Below are 19,460 nucleotides of genomic sequence, written 5' to 3' on the forward strand. Positions count from 1 at the left end.
ATTTTGGCCCGGGGGCACTGAGGGTATATACCTACCCAATCCCTCTCCTCGGGACGGATTCCCTCAACTACGCCACCGGAGCAAATGCGTCACTATGCGTGTCAGCGGCGGCGGCGGCGGGGGAGGGTCAACAATTCAACACGGTACGTCATTATTATTGTAGCCTTTATTTTAGCGCGTGGCTCTTGCAGCAAAGGGGAATCGATATACAGACGGGCACCGACACGACCACGTTCGCTTCAAATGCTCGCTAGTTTTTTATGCCGGTCGGTTTGAGTTGGTATAACATTTCGTGTGCTACGCCGACGTGCACCCGCGGACTGTATACGTCATCGTATAATTCAATATAATATTTTACGATAGTCGAAAAGCCTCGCCGGGATGACACAACCGATGAGCGACGAGGACTGGAGGGTGTTCGACATCCTTTGCGGCCAAAAAGTAAACGGGCATGATTATATTATACGATTAATTACGCGTGTCGTTATTTTTTTTACGGATTGTTCGGCTGCAGAGCGGGAGATGATAACATCATAATGGTTTGCGGGTCTCTTACTCCGTCGCGTTTTTCTTTTTCACTCGGAAAATACTTTTGGCGGAGTGACCAAGCAATGCGAAAATATATAACGATTACAGATGCCTTATCCTTCGCGATGTCCCAATTCCGTCGTACGGCAGTTTGTTTAAAAAAAAAAAATCATTTGAAAATTGTCTAGCAGCGTTCCAGCGTCTAACGGCTGATAACATAAATCGACTTGTTAAATCACCATAAAATATCGCCCGATGTCATCCATCGTTATAATCCATCCAAGGGCTAAGCACTGCACCTATCTATAAAATATAAAAGTACATAATATTCATGCATTGAATATTATATTGTTATGCCCTGCGCTACTATGTATTTACCAACCCGCGCACTCGCGATCGTAATAATACACGTAAAACGGTTTATTCACAAAATACTCGCTATAATATTTGTATTATGTACAAATGTAAAAACGTTGTCGTTTTATGTCATATCCAACGATGATGATTTGATATAATATACATGCCGCGACATTCGATTAAATTACAACCGAAAATACGTTACATAGTATATTTTATAGGCGCATTTCGCATATTATATGGCGGTGTCGTGCTAAAAAAAATTAACATCATGTCACGATGATTGATTTTTTTTTAAGTACGCCGAGGACACATTCGCGAAATGTATAAAGAGACACACACGCACAACAATGCGCACTGGCCCAGGGTGATTCACTGGGTACCAGGCAAACAGTAGCGCTGAATATTTGCAATGTTGTCTGAATTCGAATAAATCATAAAGCATATTACGTATTATTGTCATCGTTATTGTTATTATTATTATACCTAATCGGTGGCTATATAATAATAATATGTAGGTATGTACTATGTATTCATATTCATATTCATATATATATATATATATTTATGTATATTCTAATATTTATTATAATAATTGTATCCGATGTAGGATTATTACTATGCCATCGTATTATTATGCGTTTGGAACAACATAATATCTGTGCGTATATAATATTATTATCAAACCGCCCAAGTTAGAAAACGGTCGTTTTTTATGCGCCAAAAATAAACTCCAAACTCACAGGTTTAACCTACTTAAGAACGCGGCTCTATGTAAACGTTGCCTTACAATATATCGTGTGACATGCAAATCGATAAATTCCATTCGTTCACGACACACGCACTATTGTTATACTGTTGTACGCACTAGGCGCCGGTGGTTTGATTTAGTACTTGGCCGGCCGACCAACATATCAGAAGTCGGTATACATCTGCCAGTGTGTATTATTATCCATAAAACAATAATGTCAATGACGAAACGCTAGCAAAAACCACACGAATAATTAAAAGTCCGATAGAGTTCGATAAAAAAAAAAAAACCAGGTACGGTCACCAGGCAAAAAAAAAACAATACATATTGTATTCCTTGTATACCTACGCTGTAATTTCGACGAGGACTGGTGAAAAGGGTTTAGTGACTGGAATAATACAATGTGCGTGACTCCAGACAATCTTTATAGAGTCTTATACAATTCGTACGTGGTACCTACCAGTGAAAAAGTTCTGTTTTTTTTTGCCCCCGTAATAAACCACCTTTTATTTACGTTCTTCACGCTTTAATACCTACCAGATTATTTCGTACCTACATTTTCGTTTTATAAACTCACGTTGTTCTGTTTTTTTGCAGATGGATTCTGAAGACACTATAAGTAATCACGAGATGATATCCACTCTGAAAAGCGAGCTGGCTGCTTTGCAGTTCAAAAGAGATCGTCTTATATCCGAGGTTAGTAACCATATTATTCAGATGAATATTTAAAGATAACTACAATCCGATTGTCCCATTGTATATAGCTGCAAGATACCAAAGGGCAGCTTCGGACTAGAGATCAAAGAACGGTAGAGCTCGAGGCCGAAACGGAAATGTTGAAAGAGCAGCAAGTTAGACAGAACTCTATCATCGCCAGTTTGAGAAATAGGATAAAGGTACACGAAATTCTATATTATATTATTTATAAATTATCTTTTATACACCTAAACCTAATCTATACGTTTATTGTTTGTACCTACATGTTTTAAATTTTTTATCAGGAATTGGAGGAACAAGAAAGATCGTTGACAACGTCATTGGGAAGAGCAGACATGTCATCCGAATCTTTAGCTAGAGAAAATCGCCATCAGGCAGAGAAATGTTCCGAGTTGGAGCGGAGAATCGATTTATTGGAATTGAACTGTACTAAAGCCGAAAACGCGAGAGACTCGGCAAGGAGATCAATGTCAGAGTTCGTGAGTAGAGCTTCGATGGCGTTAGGTTACGAGTCTTTGAATTCAGATTCCCCAGCCGCCGTCGATGTGGTCTTATCCAAAGCATCGGAAATGCATCAGGTGAAACGATTTATACTTGAATACTCAATAGTTAATATTATAAAATAACTGAACGATACCTAGGTATACGAATAAATTTACTATAAAATTAAAATAATAATAATATGTAATAATATATCAATACATAATAGCCAATATAATAGGTAGGTATAGTTGTCTTCCCATATTTGTTTCCAATTCGAGCTTGCTTTGGTTTGGTTTTGAACTATCAATTATTGACTTTGAAACCACCAATTTAATTTTCAAATAAGTTCTACCGACGAATTAATTAATCATGCATATTGCATATATTATATAGTTAGTTCAAAAATGTTTAAAAACACGGTTTCTTAAAATATACAAATATTGTGTTTTTTTTATGACTTTTGGCCATTCTTATACCAAATGTTCAGTTTGGTTTTATTTATACCATAAACGGTTTACTCAAACCGGTTAAACTCAATGTAATAATATCACTATTAATTATTATTGTATCCGTAGGAATTAAACAGACTGCGTCGTAAAAACATTTCCGCTAGTGAAAATGTAACCTCGATAGAAATAGAATTGAGGAACTGTAGAGAACAACTAGAAAGGGCCTTGGCTGATAAAGAAAATCTTCAAAGACAGGCTGCCGGCCATATTCTTGAAATAGATAAGTTGAAACAAGTATGATATTAACGGTCTGTAATTACATAGTTGTATATAATTGTTGTGTTAATATGACACGTCGATGATGGTGTTTGAAAGTAAAGAAACAAAATGAATAATAATGAATTACATAATATAGCCATTTAAAATAAAAAAACTAATTATAGGAAAAAGAACATTTGGAAATGCAACAGAGAGTAATGGAACGTGATTTATCCGAGCTCAGGGATAAACTGATGGCAACCAACAGGAGTTTAGGTATCGCGTCTAACAGCATAGCCAGTCAGGAGGCCACTATATCCACTCTCAGAAGTAAATGAAGCCATAGTTTCGATTGAAAATGACTTATTAAATTATTTACACGTCGTAGACGATCTAAGAGGGCACGACGAGAGGTGTCAAAAAATGCAGATTGACATGCAACACTTTTTGGAGTCATTGGCCGTGTGTCTAACGTCGGCGGATGGGTACGTTCAGTCCACCGAGAGTGGTGTCAAAGACGCGGTGAAGAGGCTAGTCAACGAGTTGGCCAATAAGAGCACAGTAAATCGATGGCGACCCTGGGGTCAGGATCGTTGAAAATCGTTTTTGTAAAATGCTTAGCTGCACGGGGAATCCAAGGACAGGATAATCAGTTTGACCGACCGGGTCGAACGGCTGCAGATCGACCAGGACAGATTGGCGTCGGAAAATCGAGTGTTGGCGGATGAAAGACGCAATTTAGAGACTCGATTGAACCACGCCGAGAGCGAACTCAATGTGTGTGAAATGACCAAAGAACATTTACGTAATGACAAAACAATTGTAAGCATAACATTTGTCATAATTCTTTTTCTGAAAATTCTTTTTACATTGAAAAATAATATAAATAAAGACATTGATTTAATTTTAAAGTATAAAGTTGAACGGAGGACATAAAATTAAAATAATATATCTTTATATTAAATAACTAGCTACCTATGTCCCAACTACGCCTGGAAAAAAAAATGAAAAACATACAATACGGCGGTATTGGTGTATTTTGGGTTTAGTGTATCTTATCGGTTTGTGATCGGCGGGCATTCCGCTTGTGGTGGATATATTTGGTATATTTCGAATATAGTTGAAAATACTCTCTTATAACTTCCCATATCTCTAAGACCAATCTTTGAACTCGACCACTGTTGATTTAAAAGTAGGTATTGAATGGAGACACTAAATGCAGACATTTTTTTTTTTTTTGGTTTTCGATTGAACGAACAAATTTCAAACCACGTTTCGCCGTAGTTCGTTACATTCCTCGACAAACTATCGAGAGTCATGCACATGGACCAGATAGCGAAAGACGTTGGGGTGGACTTACACACGGAATCGTTGCTGCTACGCGCCGAACAGCTTGCCAAACTGGAATACGATAAAAACATTGACAAGGTAAGAATTTATTGCTGTTTTAACATTTAAGTCGTCGTCGTCGCCGATCATTTGATATTTTTCTTTTCCGTGGTGATAGTTACTGCTCGGTTATCCTTATACGTCGTCGTCGTTATCCAGACATCGTTTATATTGCGATTATCCTTACAGAGAAGTATATTTGAACCATCGTTTTATCTCTATAACAATATTGCAGTATTTTATACTTTGGTATTTTTACGTTGCCATTCACATTTTTACTACCGTAGTCTTGGCGATTATTATATTGTGTATTTGTAAAACTTTGATGAGCAAAACTGTAATAGTAATAATATGTAAGTTTAGGTTTAATACTATGATAATAATATGCTTTGAAACGTACGTAAACATATATTTATATATTATAATACTTGTAGCTATCAGCGCTTTGAAATCTTAATCGCTGAGTACTTTTTCGTAACGTACTTTTGGTGTATCTTGTATAACCTTTTCGTCTCATAATACATACGTAAATATTACTATATGTTTCTAGGTATACCTATTTAACCTAACCTATATAATTAATATTTTATTTTTCACCGTAACATTAGGGTAATAAACTCAGAAAGTTGTTTAAGTCTTATTTATAATATATAATATTATTGTAGAGTACGCGTAAACATTTATCGTCAATATTTCAAAGATAAATATTATTTTATATCACTTTATAATATTGTACCTATTTGCTTTATTACTCGATAATAATATGTTGTTCACTTAAACTGCCTATTTACAAATTATTTCGTCGTTTTAATATTTTTTCATTTTGAATTTAGAGCGCCCTAGTTTATCAACTGCAACGACGCGTACGTACGCTAAGGGACCAACTACAAAGACGCGATCTCCATCTCGATTTGTTACGTCGAAAAATCAGTGTCCAGGATGAGAGTACAAAATTACGCACACTTTTGGAAACAGAAAGAGATGAAGCTAATATACGGTATCGATAATTCATAATTTAATAAGGGTGTATATTATAGTATTTGGAGGGTTCGATAATATTGACTATTAAAATGATTAAATCATCCAGATAGTATTGGATTTAAAATATCAAAATCAAAATATCCAATAGTTAGAAATTCCGAGGTAAAAACCCAATGGATAGGACAAAATATCCAAATTAAAAATACCCTGCTAAAAAATATTAATAATAATAATGTATGATCTATTTATGTATAAATAAATGTACGTTTGGATGAGGCTTATAGACTTGGAAACTACTGAACCAATTATTGGAACCAAATTTTTTACACTCCTTATTGAGATTTGGTGAGTGTTTATAGTTTCATTTTTCAACCGCTATAGGTCGCTTTGAATTTTGTTTTGGCTAATGAAAATCAAAAACTGTTTTGTTTATGTATAGAAAAGCCACTGGATATATAAATAACATTCTTTTAAAAAAATTGTCCGTTTGATTGTATCTCGTAGACTCAAAAACTACTTGATCGATTTTGACTATGTATTCCTACACTAAAACCAAAATCCACAAATATATGTCTGTTTATTTTTTTCCCGGGCAAAGTCTGGTTGTTTAGCTAGTTCATTTCAAATAATTATGAAACATATATTACAATATTCAAGTTTAAATCAAGTTGCAAAATATATTTAATTTGTTAATAATTTAAATTGGTATTATCGTAAACAATAATGTTGAGATTAATTTTTCATAAAATTAAAAAAAAATGTTCGACAATTTAATATTTTATAATCATACTCAATTAATTTAATTAATATAAATAATCATTTTTGAAGCAGCCCATTTCACATATTTTTTTTTTCTTGGATTTTTGACCTATCTCTTAATTTTATTAACCTTGTATTTTTTTATTCGTTGGAATTTTAGTGCATACTTTTTTGATCTAGATTACTTCCAGATACACTTTTGCGTACATATCTAATTTAATACGTTACTTATTAAAACTAAATCATTTGCATACGTACTGCGTAGGGCTAAAAAGTTGCAAAAACAATTGGACAAGGCACAGTTACAGTTGACCGAATGTAGAGCGCAGATCCGAGACTTGAAACTACAAATATCCGATGCTGGAGATTGTAAGGTTAGTATAACACCGTGTCAACGTTTGTGTATCATAATTCATAGAGTTACATCTTGTGTAAAATGTACTGCACTTTTTCATGTATATAGTTGACTTCGTTGGAAAGAGCGAAGAAAATTGACGATCTCGAGAAGCGTCTCGTCGAATCAGAAATGTTGCGGATGCGTTTTTCCCGGAAAGTTACTGTGCTCAAAGAACAAGTATGATCGAAATCTGACTAGAAATCGTGTTTGGAGAACGGAATTATCCGAAATCATATTATAATAACGTGCCATTTTTGTTTTCCAGTTGAAATCTACTTCCGATTGTCATAACCAAGACAAGACTCTGAACGAGCACACGATGCGAGTGCTACAGGACGACCTGTCGTCGGTTAAATTCCAATTGAGTGAAGTGAAACGCCGAGAGTGTTCTGTAAGTTTCACTTGTCTGCGAGTATCATATTACAATTAAATTATTGTTATAATATCGTGGTCTTAAAAATGTTGTATTTGTTTTTCCGTTCGTAAAGCTTGAAGATCTCCGACGGACGGTTATCAGCCTACTGGCGCTGGACTCGTCGTGCACCGATTACGAGATCACGTCGAAAATAACCAAACTGGTGGCCGCCCACAGAGAGTTTTCCATCCTGTCAAAGAGGTACGACGACCCACTGCCGCCTTACGTTCACCACCTGCCACCGCCCTCCGAGTCATCGGACCCGACGACGATGGACGACTTTGAGATCCTGAACAACGCGTACAACAAACGTCCGCTGAGGAAGACCTGAACGACGAAGACTGCTGACCCGTTTCGAAAATGCGAAGATTTTACCTCGCAGTCTATACCTACCCAACCTGTGCATATATATATATATATATATATAATAGTATATAAGTACTCGTATACAGTGAAATACGCGAATAATTGTAAAATCATACACCCCCGCATAGGCCTACCTACGTTCCGCCGTAATCGAGTACCACTGTTATTGTTATAGGTATACCTACTGTATAACGAATAATATTATATTGTATACAGAATCCGTTATAGTATGTACATTGTAGTGTGTAAAAAATATTTGATTTAAACAAAGAAAAATATTAAACCTATAAGTCATATCGATATTTTTTACGTCAACTATGAAATTATAGAATAGGCTGCTTTGTTTTTAAAAATTGCAGATCCGTGCTAAAACCCTTCGGTGTTTTGAGTTTTCCACCGTTCTAGATTATACTCTCTTTGACACTGTGCGTTATATTTTTGATCTATCGCCGAGAATAGGATTAATTATAATTTATACATATTTAATTCATATACTAGCGCCGCTTTTATCTGCAACAGTTTTACACACGTATCTGTGTGATTTTTTTCGAAACGTATTTTTGTTTAATGTAATACCGCATGCATTGTGCGAATATAAAAATATTTAATATCTATATATTGTCTACTATGTAAATAGCGCTTATAATATTTAAATTTTAAATAAATGCGTTACTTTAATTTTGAATTCCTGTCATCGATATTACAGTGCATTTTCAGTGTACCTATGTTTTGATTTGTGTTAGACTATAGCAAAGGTGAATTTCACGAGATGTCTATACAATATGACTAGGTGCATGTAAATATAAAATTTTCAATTCAAATTTACCACATGAGATGCTCGGGGTTTCTACCAGTGTACCACATTGGTACGAAGCATGATCAAGTGTAGTTTCTAAACAATTTAAATGGGCGTTTGAAAACGTTAAAGATTTATTACAAAACGTAATTTACAATTGATATGTAATATATTTTATCGTCTTTATTGTGTCATACAGTAATATAGGTACTATGATATACAAAAACTAAAAGTTTAATCCCTAAATCATTAATTTAATATTTAAAAGTTTAATGCATATCGTTAAAACCATGTGTTCATAATCCATATAGTTTATGCTATAAATTATAATATATATAACTAACAAATTGTTAAAATATATGTACATTGGTATTAACTGTATGTCTGTATATGTTTTGTAATGTAAGTTACATTGTTATAACTTATTATACTATTATTATTCTAAATATATTTTTGCAACTAAAATTTATAACTCTATATATTATACCGTATTTATTTATAATCTATATTGATTATAAGCTGCAATGTAATGCATTTGTGATATTTGTAATCATTTTAGATATCCAAATTCCAAGCAACAAATTCTGAAATATTTCACTAAGACTAAACATACGAATGTTATAAAAACACAGAAAATAAATTAATACATTTTATTAGTCTCCAATATTTTCCAAGAACATTTTTACAGTTAATAAAAAACAGTACAATTTAGATTAAACTACTGACTTTTGTGTAAGAATATCAATGTTGGATATAATATTAAAGTTAGTACCGCAGCAAATCATTCGCCGAGCGAATCTCTTCACCCGGCTCCATGGTGAGCGACGTTTAGGTCTGGCGGCGCGGTTATTACTATAGTTTCCGTTTCTGTAGCATCTCATCTACATATTTTCTTCACTTTTCAGTGGGGCACATTATTTTTTTGAAGGAATAAATAAAAAAAAAACTAGAGTGGGTTTGTAGTACCTATACGTGAAGGGGAAGTAATACTTTTTTCGCTGTCACCTAAATTTATTTGAACAACTCCAATTTTTTTTTTTTATGATACACGCCATCACTGTAGTTTGATTGTACTCTGGTTTGTTTTTGCTGGCATGAATGATTAGGTTAGGTTATGAGAAGATTGTCGTTTCGAAATTTTTTAGTTGTAGTTTCTGAGTAGGCGATAGGAAATGGGAGTATAAACTTTGATTTTAAAAGCTATTGTATAGTGTAGCCGAACACAAATAGTCCAATACGTATTTCTTCTAAATTAGAATTCACAAGACTATAGGAAGCAGAGTTATATTATATTAATTATAGCCTCTAGAAAGCGGTACAGTTCGTTTTTAATTGTCGTTTGTTGCATCTGGTGTTATAAGTACGTTGCTAGCGAAGAGATATTGAAGAATATTATTATGGCTATGTTTTTGTCGACAGATGGGCTCATTTAAAATAATGAAGATTTTAAAATAAACCCAAAAATAATAAAAAATATTTAGAATTAAAGAAAAATTATTTAGAAGGGCGTATACCTTATGTTCGAGAGCTGCAAGTGATCAAAATCACAGTGAACTTCGTGAAACTATCATAAGATTTTATTGTTTTACGAGGCAGATCGAGTATAATGTATAAAGTGTGCACAGTACTGCTACACAGATATAGTGAAATACATATTATATATGTATATGATTGTGCGTACATATATATCATATTATCGTATAGTAAGTGTATCATACACTCGTGTAAGATCGGACCACTATGTGCGACGTTTTCGACTAGATTTGGTCAAGCCGAATCGATGTTTGATGATGGCTATAGTCCGAGGACACGTCACGATACGTTGTTATACGAGAATATGAAATAAACACAATATCATTATGTATACAACGATCTCGTTTCCGTCGAGTGACATCCCTCCTAATAGTTGTTGTCTTCGAGCTTCGCGTACATACCAGGAATATTATTAATATTAGTCTCTAATATCAATATAATATCGTCCACGAATGCTTTTGTTTACATGTATATCTCGTATTATTATTTATCGTGTTTAGTGTCTTCCATGTCTTTTATTATTGTGGTCGTCGTCACCGCCGTCGAAATCGCGCGAATAATAATCGTGAGTACTTACGTGTTCCACTTTCTATTCATGTACATGGTACGCGTGGTGAGCGTGCGTGCGCCGTGCAGACGTCTTCGTCCGGCGGAGGCGTCAGCTGTTCCGTACGTTGGCCTGTCCGCGATGGCCATAATGATATGATATATAATATACATATATAGGTACGACGACAACGACAAAATGCAATAATGTCATTTTAATAGAATCTCGACTGCTACAAAACAGTCGCGTTTAGGAGGCTTCCACCGCCGCGTCGTCGAGACAAGTGTCAAGATAATATTATACTTCCGCCGCCAAGACAAATGCAGTGTGTCATCGTATTAAAATAATAATACATCACGCGAGTCATAAAAAATACTGCTCGTCTATCTCTCTCTGCTCGCCGTAGCAAGCACACCGATGCAAGAAACCTATATTATTACAACAGGTTATCCGGTAAACAATCATTTGCAACAAAACTTATCCAAACGTTTCGACTTGTATATAATTTAAATGCGCATGGCGATGTGTATCCACATGCTGGCGGGTAAAAACAATATACAATATGTAGATACCAAAAAAAAAGAATTTTATTATTTTCTAAACTTAAAACGCTGATTATAAAATATCGTATAGCACCGCCAGAGAACATAATTTCAACTTAAATTGATTTTTTTTCTTCAATTGTTAATATACAATTTCACCATTTTGCCATAAATAAGGTTTATAATTTAATACATAAGGTTCCTCAAAAAAAGTTATAATTACAGTTTACGTCTCGTGCAGGCCTTATTCTAATCCACGGGACTTAATGAAGTCGAAGACATGGCATGTGATCTGTGACAAGGTCTGACCGCCGTCTACCCGGTTACCACCGGGTCAGCTATTACAGTATTCATATCCTGCAGCAAGTCTCCAGAGTACTCCAGATGAATTATATTGCGTCACATTTAGTTCGGTCTGCTGCAGGATTTTTGACTCCATTATTGGGACGACGGTGTCGGACTTTGATTTCCGTTTCGGTCGTCATAATGTTTGGCATAGAAAAGTTTAATCTTGTAAGTCGACTTGCGGGATAATAGCTCGCACGTCTCGTACAAGCCTCGTCCAAATCCATGACGTTTAACGTGGTCGAAGACATGGTTATAATATTAAATTATAATTAGTTCATATTGTGTAGACAATAATTAGCTGTAACAATCTTTAAATAATAATAATAACGGTACGTCGATACTTTGGCATTATACTATTATGGTACATTGGTACTTATACCGTTCATTTGGTATTTGAGCACTAACGGTATACCAAAAATACAGCCCTAATTATTAATGAATACCAACCGATCTTACCGTGCTGTTTGAGTTAAAATTACTTATTGAAGATAAAATAACAATGTATAAGCAGGTACTTACTGCTTGAGGTATTTTAAGAGTTCCTTAAAACTTAGAAGTATGCAATTCCTAATAACTACGAGATGGATAATTAGTTAATTACATCTAACTTTTTATAGATGGTTAATTACTATAAAAATATGTTATCACTCATGATGTTCTTTTGCTTTCTTCTTTCATTTAGTAAACTCCAAGTTGTATTATGGTCAGAGAACATAATGTACACGTAACATGTTTATTGTATGCGCACCTATTTAGAATCTAATATTATGTAAGCCAAATGTTTATTATTAACGGGTTATTTTGTTTTTATCATAACATTAGTAATTTCCACATCGATATAACTGCAGTTAATGGGCACTAGTTCATTATGCCATTTTTTTCATTCAGACACTTGAAAAATAACAAACCTGGTGCAATGACGTTGTTGTAAATAAAAAATAATGAGGCTGTCTCGTGAGAGTGCACTCTTTATGGAATATCAAACATGCAAACGAAATAAATAAATAAGTGTAACCTAAACTTTAAGGACTTACAATTAAATAAATAATACAATGCCATATACGTTGCAGATAAAATACACTACAGGGACAATACAATACAATATTATATAACTATATAATATACTTGAGTATATTTTTTATTTGTTTATAAATGTATATTATATTGTTTCTAATATTATCTATTTAAAATTTGTTTTCCAATTAAAATAAATGGCGTACCTCCTATTATATTGAAAAGGCATTACCTACCTATATATTAACATTTTTTTTTTAATACATAATATATAGATATTAAGTGATAATTTATTAAATAAAAATTAAAAATAGTTAAATATTTTTTACTATTGAATTAGTATTATATTATGATTTCCGATCGTGTCCTTTTCCAATAAACTTTACCGTATTTAAATTATACTCGGGTCATTATATAATTCATTATAAATTATTATTTATCGAATGACAATATACACAGCAAACTATATCTAAATATATAACGAAAATCTATTATTTATAGATAAGATGAGACACTTTAAAATTCTATTTCCTTCGAAATGAAAGCCAATAATAAAGATATGTCTTACGATTATCAATCAGACAATGACGAAGGCCTGCATAGAAATCACTTAAATTTGATAAAGATGTGTAAAGTGTCGTTAGTCTAATATAGCTATTGCGTAGAAACGCTCAGTGATTTTCATTTGAATTGTAAAAACTACTAAGGCATGACGGGCTTGGATCTGCCCATCAATAAGTTAATTGTGGTTATAATGGACAATGGTTGACCTCCTATATTATTATCTCGGCCAGGACTAAACTCTTAAATTCGTGTGTATTCTTTACAATAATTATTCTATAGTGATCAAACTATTTTATATCCTTCAATCGTAAAACCCGAAAAGTTTACGTAAGTATACTTAATTTCTAGAATATTTATAACGTATTCATGCGCTACCCGTTGTGTGGATACTGTATAGTGGTCGAGAACCTACGATAATTTTACAAAATCATTATGGACTGTATCTAAAACGTAGCCATGTCATACAATTCTTTATAAATTATAGGGGCGCATATCGATTTCACCGGCTTCTGTTTATAATATCTACATATATATAGATTCTACTTCAAATTTCTAAATATGTTAGAAATCACTAAAGCAGCCATAAGTCTTAGGTTACGTTAATATTTTTAATCAATTCATTTTAACACAATTTCCTATTGAATTATTCACATAATTTTTTTTTATTTTTTTGTCTTGAAAATTTTGGTGAGAGTCATAATGTTAGTATGTACCTTAATGTCCCTAGGTATGTATATTGTAAAATGTATGATATAATTTATTTATGTTATCAAATTTAAGATTCAGTGGATTCAATAGGTAACTTAGTATATGAACAGTATTCGGCGGAATCATAGCCTGCAGCTGATTCGATATTAAGTCATCAAGATATTATAAACCATTTTTAAAAAGAGGATTTTTAGGTGGAATCAATAAATGCTTAAACTATAGTTCTTATATAGGCAAAAAGGTCTGTTTGAATTTAAAATGTCTATATCTACTGATGTTTACTTGACACAATTGATTCCTAAAGCTATATTTGAGCACTCGCTAACCCATTTGATATTTAGGTGAAAATCGGAAAGACCAGATTCGTATAAGGTATAGCTAACCAGCTCAGTAGGTACCGAATGTATACATGGTACTCCACAAACATGGAAAAGTAAACCAAGGCCGATTTGAAATCGTTTTTGGTACTTTTGTGGACTGTGGTCCACCGAACGGTTGCTAATTTGCTATCTAGTATCAAGACGGTCTGTCAGCCTATGATATTAATAAGTATATTTTATGATATTATCGTGATTAAAGTAATTTATTTTACTATTATGCATTAGTACAACAGTACTAGGTTAGATTCATTTTTGCCAAAAAAAATTACATTTGATAATGTCATTGCGTAAATAAAATATAATAATATACTCTAAAAGTATACCCACGAATAATATTTTTAAATTACAATTTACAACAAAACAACTAAAATCATTATACTTATATTTTGATAAATATTGCACAAATGTAAACTTTAAATACTAATAAAAAAAATCATGCTTATGGATCTTTAATATTTATCAACCACTATTACAACAACTTAATTAAAAAAACCTTGTATTACATTTTTAAGCTTTTTGACCAAACGGATAACATTTTATTGAAATTTATAGAATAAAAACTAAAAAAATTGAATAGACGGCGATACGAATCAACAATATACACGTTTTTTTTTTTTTTTTTATTAAAGATAAAGGTTTCAACATCTTGAGGTCATTAGCCTACAATTGTAACAATTGTGAATAGAAATAACGTAAAGTATTTACAGATATGTATTTACAATTTGTGATTTAAATGTATGTAATGGAAAAAATTGTAAATTGCTTCAGTGTTCTCTTCGCTGAGAGCAAGTCGGAAGGATGTTGAGTTTTTGAAAATTTTCCGAAGTTCAGCGTATTTTGGACATCTAGTGACAATGTGGTCAGTCGAGATGTTCTCCTTGCATGATGTGTTGCATACTGGAGCAGGTTCTTTGGTGATGAGGAAGGAATGGGTGAGGTGTGTGTGACCTATTCTCTCTCGAGTTATAATGACCTCGTCTCTTCTTTTAAGACTACAAGGGAAGTTCCATTTTTTGATGAGAGGCTTGATGTTCCTTAACTTATTTGAGAGGGGGACGCTGCTCCAATTTTTCTGCCAAGTTTCCAGAATTTTGAGGTTGATGGTGTTGCGTGACTCTGCGGATGTGGTTAAGTTACACGTTTATTAATACTATTAGCGTTGTATTTTTTCTGATATACTTTTACAATACTACTATGGTATATATTATTTTTGAAAAAATCATTAAATTGTTCTCGATATATTGATTACAATGCGTTTTCAAAAAATGTTGCGGTATTTCCGAAAAAAATAATATTAAACACAAGGCACACTTTAACAAAAAATAAATCATATTGTCATAAAAAAAACTGTTCCTTCAAAAATGTGAAAAATTTGGTATTATAACTTATAAGTTATAAAATAATTGTCTTACATATTATCATACATAACAGTTTATTGAGAAAAGAATTGTAATATTGTGTTAAATAGATCACGATCGTCGGTCACTGTATATAGATCCATAGAAGTATATAGTATATATTATAATTATATCATATATATATAAGACCATATGAGGTATATATTATATATATTATACAGTTATAATTTATATTATATAAAAAAAACGACCATACCTATGATATTATTATTATCATTGTATTAAACGAAATAATGGAAATTATACGCCAAACAATAGGGTGCCATGGTGGCCCTGGTCCTAAACTGCCCGCAATGTATGATTTTTGTAAGTAAGTGTGCAGAACTGACACCGTTGGCCTCTCTATTGTTATTGTACGTCCCGCGTGGACCTATTTTAAATTATTTTTCACATTGTGTTTACATTCGGTTCTCTTTTTTTTATGCCCGCACACGCGTATAATAGGTATCTATTATCTACACGAATTTGGTTATCGTCGGTCACGTTCTATCAAAACGAACGTTACCTATACATTATTATTATATATATTTATGACTATTATAATATACTGCAATATTAATATATATATACACACAGATTCAGCTATATTGTACGAACGTTCGTGGATGACATCACGCAGTGGTCCTTGAGGCCAAAGCTCACACGAGTAAAGTTTAACCGCAGTCATCACGCGCACGACGACGTGTTGGAGGTATACACAACAACCTGTTGTATATATATTATGAATTTATTCATTATTTAGAGCCTCTCGGCTCTAAATGGAACAAAAGTTATAATCTAACACACACGTACATACATGCGTACGACTGCAGTCGACTATACGAGCGTATTATTTATTATTTAAGAGGACGTCACACCAGCCGCATGTGTTGTCTCCGTCTTACAAATGTACGGCATGCAAATACTGTTTTGCGCGGGACAAATTTTATCTTTCTGTGTTTTTTTAGTAGTGGTTCCAAAATTTCTGAACATATAGGGTAGACAATTATCTATGCAACAGCGTGCCTATAGTTTAGATAACGTATAAATACGATAAAAGTTATTTGCTTCTAAACATTTGGATTTTTCGTTTTTTTTTTTCATTTGCTTATAAAATATGATTGGATAGTGCTATTAAAAAAAAAGCACCCTGTTGCACAGATACAGTTATTTTTTACGTGTTGTACTGGTAATTCTACAATATGGTGAGAGAAAAGTTGTCCCGCGCAAAATAGTTTTTGCCATGTTGTACATTTGTAAGACGGAGACAACACGCGTGACATCCTCTTAATATAATATTAGTATTTCGCGTAAGCGCATGCGTATGATAATATTCGGGTCGTATATACGTATTGTATACGATAATATTATATAATACAATTCACATGACGTTTTGACTATTTTTGAATCGGTGGGGTGATAAGTGCACATGCAGTGCAGGGCTCTCAGCCTTTTTAAAGTAAACACTTCACCAGTAATTTAATATTTAAATTAATTCACGATTCTAAACATATTTTATTTTTCTTAAAATATACATTATAATCACGGGTTATCTTTAAAAATAATCGATTTCGACCATGTATTGGCGACCCCCAGATCTCAAAACGTTGGAACACACGTAAATAGGCGTGCGGGTGATGTGGTGACTGATGATGATGGAGACGACAGTGACAGTGACACATATATATTTTAAGATATCTTTCTTTGTATACATACACAGTATATCTACACACGTATGAGTGCGCATACAGAACCACAAAAAACAATTATATTATAATATTATTGTTTGAGTTTGAGAGTGCGCCGCGTCAATTATATCGGAGAGTTGAAAGCCAGCATTGTTTTTTCGGGCTTATATATTCAATAATATTGTCACAATGTGGTCGTAATATTTATGGGTAAAGGTATTTCTGACGACGATGAATCATCGCAACGACATTCCTACGAATTGTTTTGTATTTTTTATTTTACCTTAGTAATATTATAATATGTATTTGAATTTTGTTAGTGTTTTTTTGAAAATACTAAATAAAAGAGAGATAAACTATACATGGTGAGTACAATATGTAATAATATTACATAATGGTGTTTACTATTTAATGTGGTGCCATCACATTCAGTGCCGCTCAATCCTTATTATCTTGTAATAATTTAAATTTTCCATTATATACACATATACGTAATACAATAATTTAATGCCCCGATGGCTGCGTTAACTGTATAATATGAAATGTAACAATCGCGTAGTATAAGTCGTCATGATTCACGATTATGAATACTTATCTTAACGTATGTTGACGTATGATTATACAAGCTGAGGCTGTTTTACGATGCCTGTGTGCTGTATCGACGATTTGTTTTTTTATAAATATATTTGTAAAAAAATATGTATATATACCATATTAATTCTACAAATAATCATAATAGTAATCTTAGTTTGTATGTAACCAATGGCAACTATTTAAAAAACCAAAATAATATTCTTTTTTTGTGAGTTGAAAAAAAACCATGCGTGAGCTATAACCCTTATATAGCTTAAAAATAATAATTTATTTTATTTTTTATTGATTATTAGAATATTCATTGTTCTTTATTTATTTAATTTACTCCACTTTTGAATACGTATTTTAACATCAAATAATATTAATTACCTTAAAATATTTTTCCAGGAAAGTATTTTATCTGAAATTACCTCGTGGGTAAATAATACAACAAACCAATTATCAATTATACTAGTTAAAATTATATCAAATCATAATCATAATAATAATTGTAATTTGTATAACCAATGGCCACCATTCGAATAGAATGAATCTCAAAATCATTGTGTATTTGTGTGAGCACCCTTTTAAAATATAATTTCGGAAAATTCTTTCTTATAGCACACTATTAAATGGTGGTACCATTGATTTGAAATATCCATTATAAACTGATATACCTATAATAGTATACTTTAAAACCGATGTTGGTACGAAGGTATTGTCAAAGTGTCAAGTCCATAGTTCATATAGGTCCTACGTCACAGGACACGTTCGAATATAAATTATATATAAATAGGTACATAGATATTATATTATTATAGATTCGCATGACGACTTGTCAGTGCACAAAAAATATCGGTGCCAAAACTTTGAGAACGATAATACTCAGTGAATTTATTCGCTACCTTCTCAGCGGTGATTGTTAAATAAACGCATATGGCATATTTAATATACATTATTATAAATAACTAAATTTTGTGCCAGTAATTTTCAAACGTAAGACGTAATATTCACATGGTATAATGGTAATAATGTACACTCATATACTGTAAAGGTATACTAGCTTGTGTCTCTATATGTATACTGTATAATATTACACTCATCTCCGCGGAAAATCAAAACCGAAACACGAGAACATGACTAAAACATCGAAACCGTCTTGTATGCGGTCATTAATATAACCCAATATATATACTGTGTGTCATTCATTATTATATAATACGAGTGTAATACCGCACGGCTGAGTTTTATGTAGAACTGGAAGATGTAAATAATATTAATATACATGTCTTTATTTTAAAAAATAATAACGAAATCTTTTTGCTAAGTTATACGTAGGTAGGTTCAGATTTCAAAAAAATCTAAATTTTCGTAAAAAAAACATTGTAGTCATAATGAAGTTGAAATCACGAAACTATAATACAAAATAATGAATTATTTTTAGGAGATAAAAACGTTTACATTTTACTATCAAAAAATTCGGCATTAATCATAAAACGTGAAATCGAAACGTAGGCTTA

The 19,460-nt window shown here is 32.7% G+C and overlaps 1 protein-coding gene across 5 annotated transcripts; it reads left to right on the forward strand.

Annotated features, from left to right (window-relative positions):
- Positions 1-259: 259 nt before the first annotated feature.
- Positions 260-9,120, forward strand: LOC132945491 (coiled-coil domain-containing protein 170). 5 transcript variants are annotated; one of them, XM_061015256.1, is made up of 15 exons: positions 260-441; positions 2,234-2,332; positions 2,401-2,532; positions 2,638-2,931; positions 3,412-3,579; positions 3,729-3,873; positions 3,932-4,104; positions 4,165-4,365; positions 4,828-4,971; positions 5,051-5,125; positions 5,766-5,929; positions 6,938-7,046; positions 7,136-7,246; positions 7,335-7,460; positions 7,558-9,120. In XM_061015256.1, the coding sequence occupies exons 1-15, from the start codon at positions 382-384 to the stop codon at positions 7,813-7,815; spliced, it is 2,259 nt and encodes a 752-aa protein (XP_060871239.1). In that variant the 5' UTR covers positions 260-381; the 3' UTR covers positions 7,816-9,120. The 5 variants fall into 5 exon arrangements, with proteins under 5 accessions (XP_060871239.1, XP_060871243.1, XP_060871242.1 ...); XM_061015259.1 differs by lacking the exon at positions 260-441 and adding an exon at positions 1,272-1,403; XM_061015257.1 differs by lacking the exon at positions 260-441 and adding an exon at positions 1,793-1,929.
- The last annotated feature ends 10,340 nt before the right edge of the window (positions 9,121-19,460 follow it).

Source organism: Metopolophium dirhodum, chromosome 5 (genome assembly GCF_019925205.1).
Source record: "Metopolophium dirhodum isolate CAU chromosome 5, ASM1992520v1, whole genome shotgun sequence".
Lineage (NCBI taxonomy): Eukaryota > Metazoa > Arthropoda > Insecta > Hemiptera > Aphididae > Metopolophium > Metopolophium dirhodum.

Coding starts and splice junctions, on each gene's coding strand:
- LOC132945491 (XM_061015256.1), top strand. CDS start 382: ATGACACAACCGATGAGCGACGAGGACTGGAGGGTGTTCGACATCCTT. Junction 3,580..3,728: donor AAATAGATAAGTTGAAACAA/GTATGATATTAA, acceptor AACTAATTATAG/GAAAAAGAACATTTGGAAAT. Junction 7,461..7,557: donor TGAAACGCCGAGAGTGTTCT/GTAAGTTTCACT, acceptor CCGTTCGTAAAG/CTTGAAGATCTCCGACGGAC.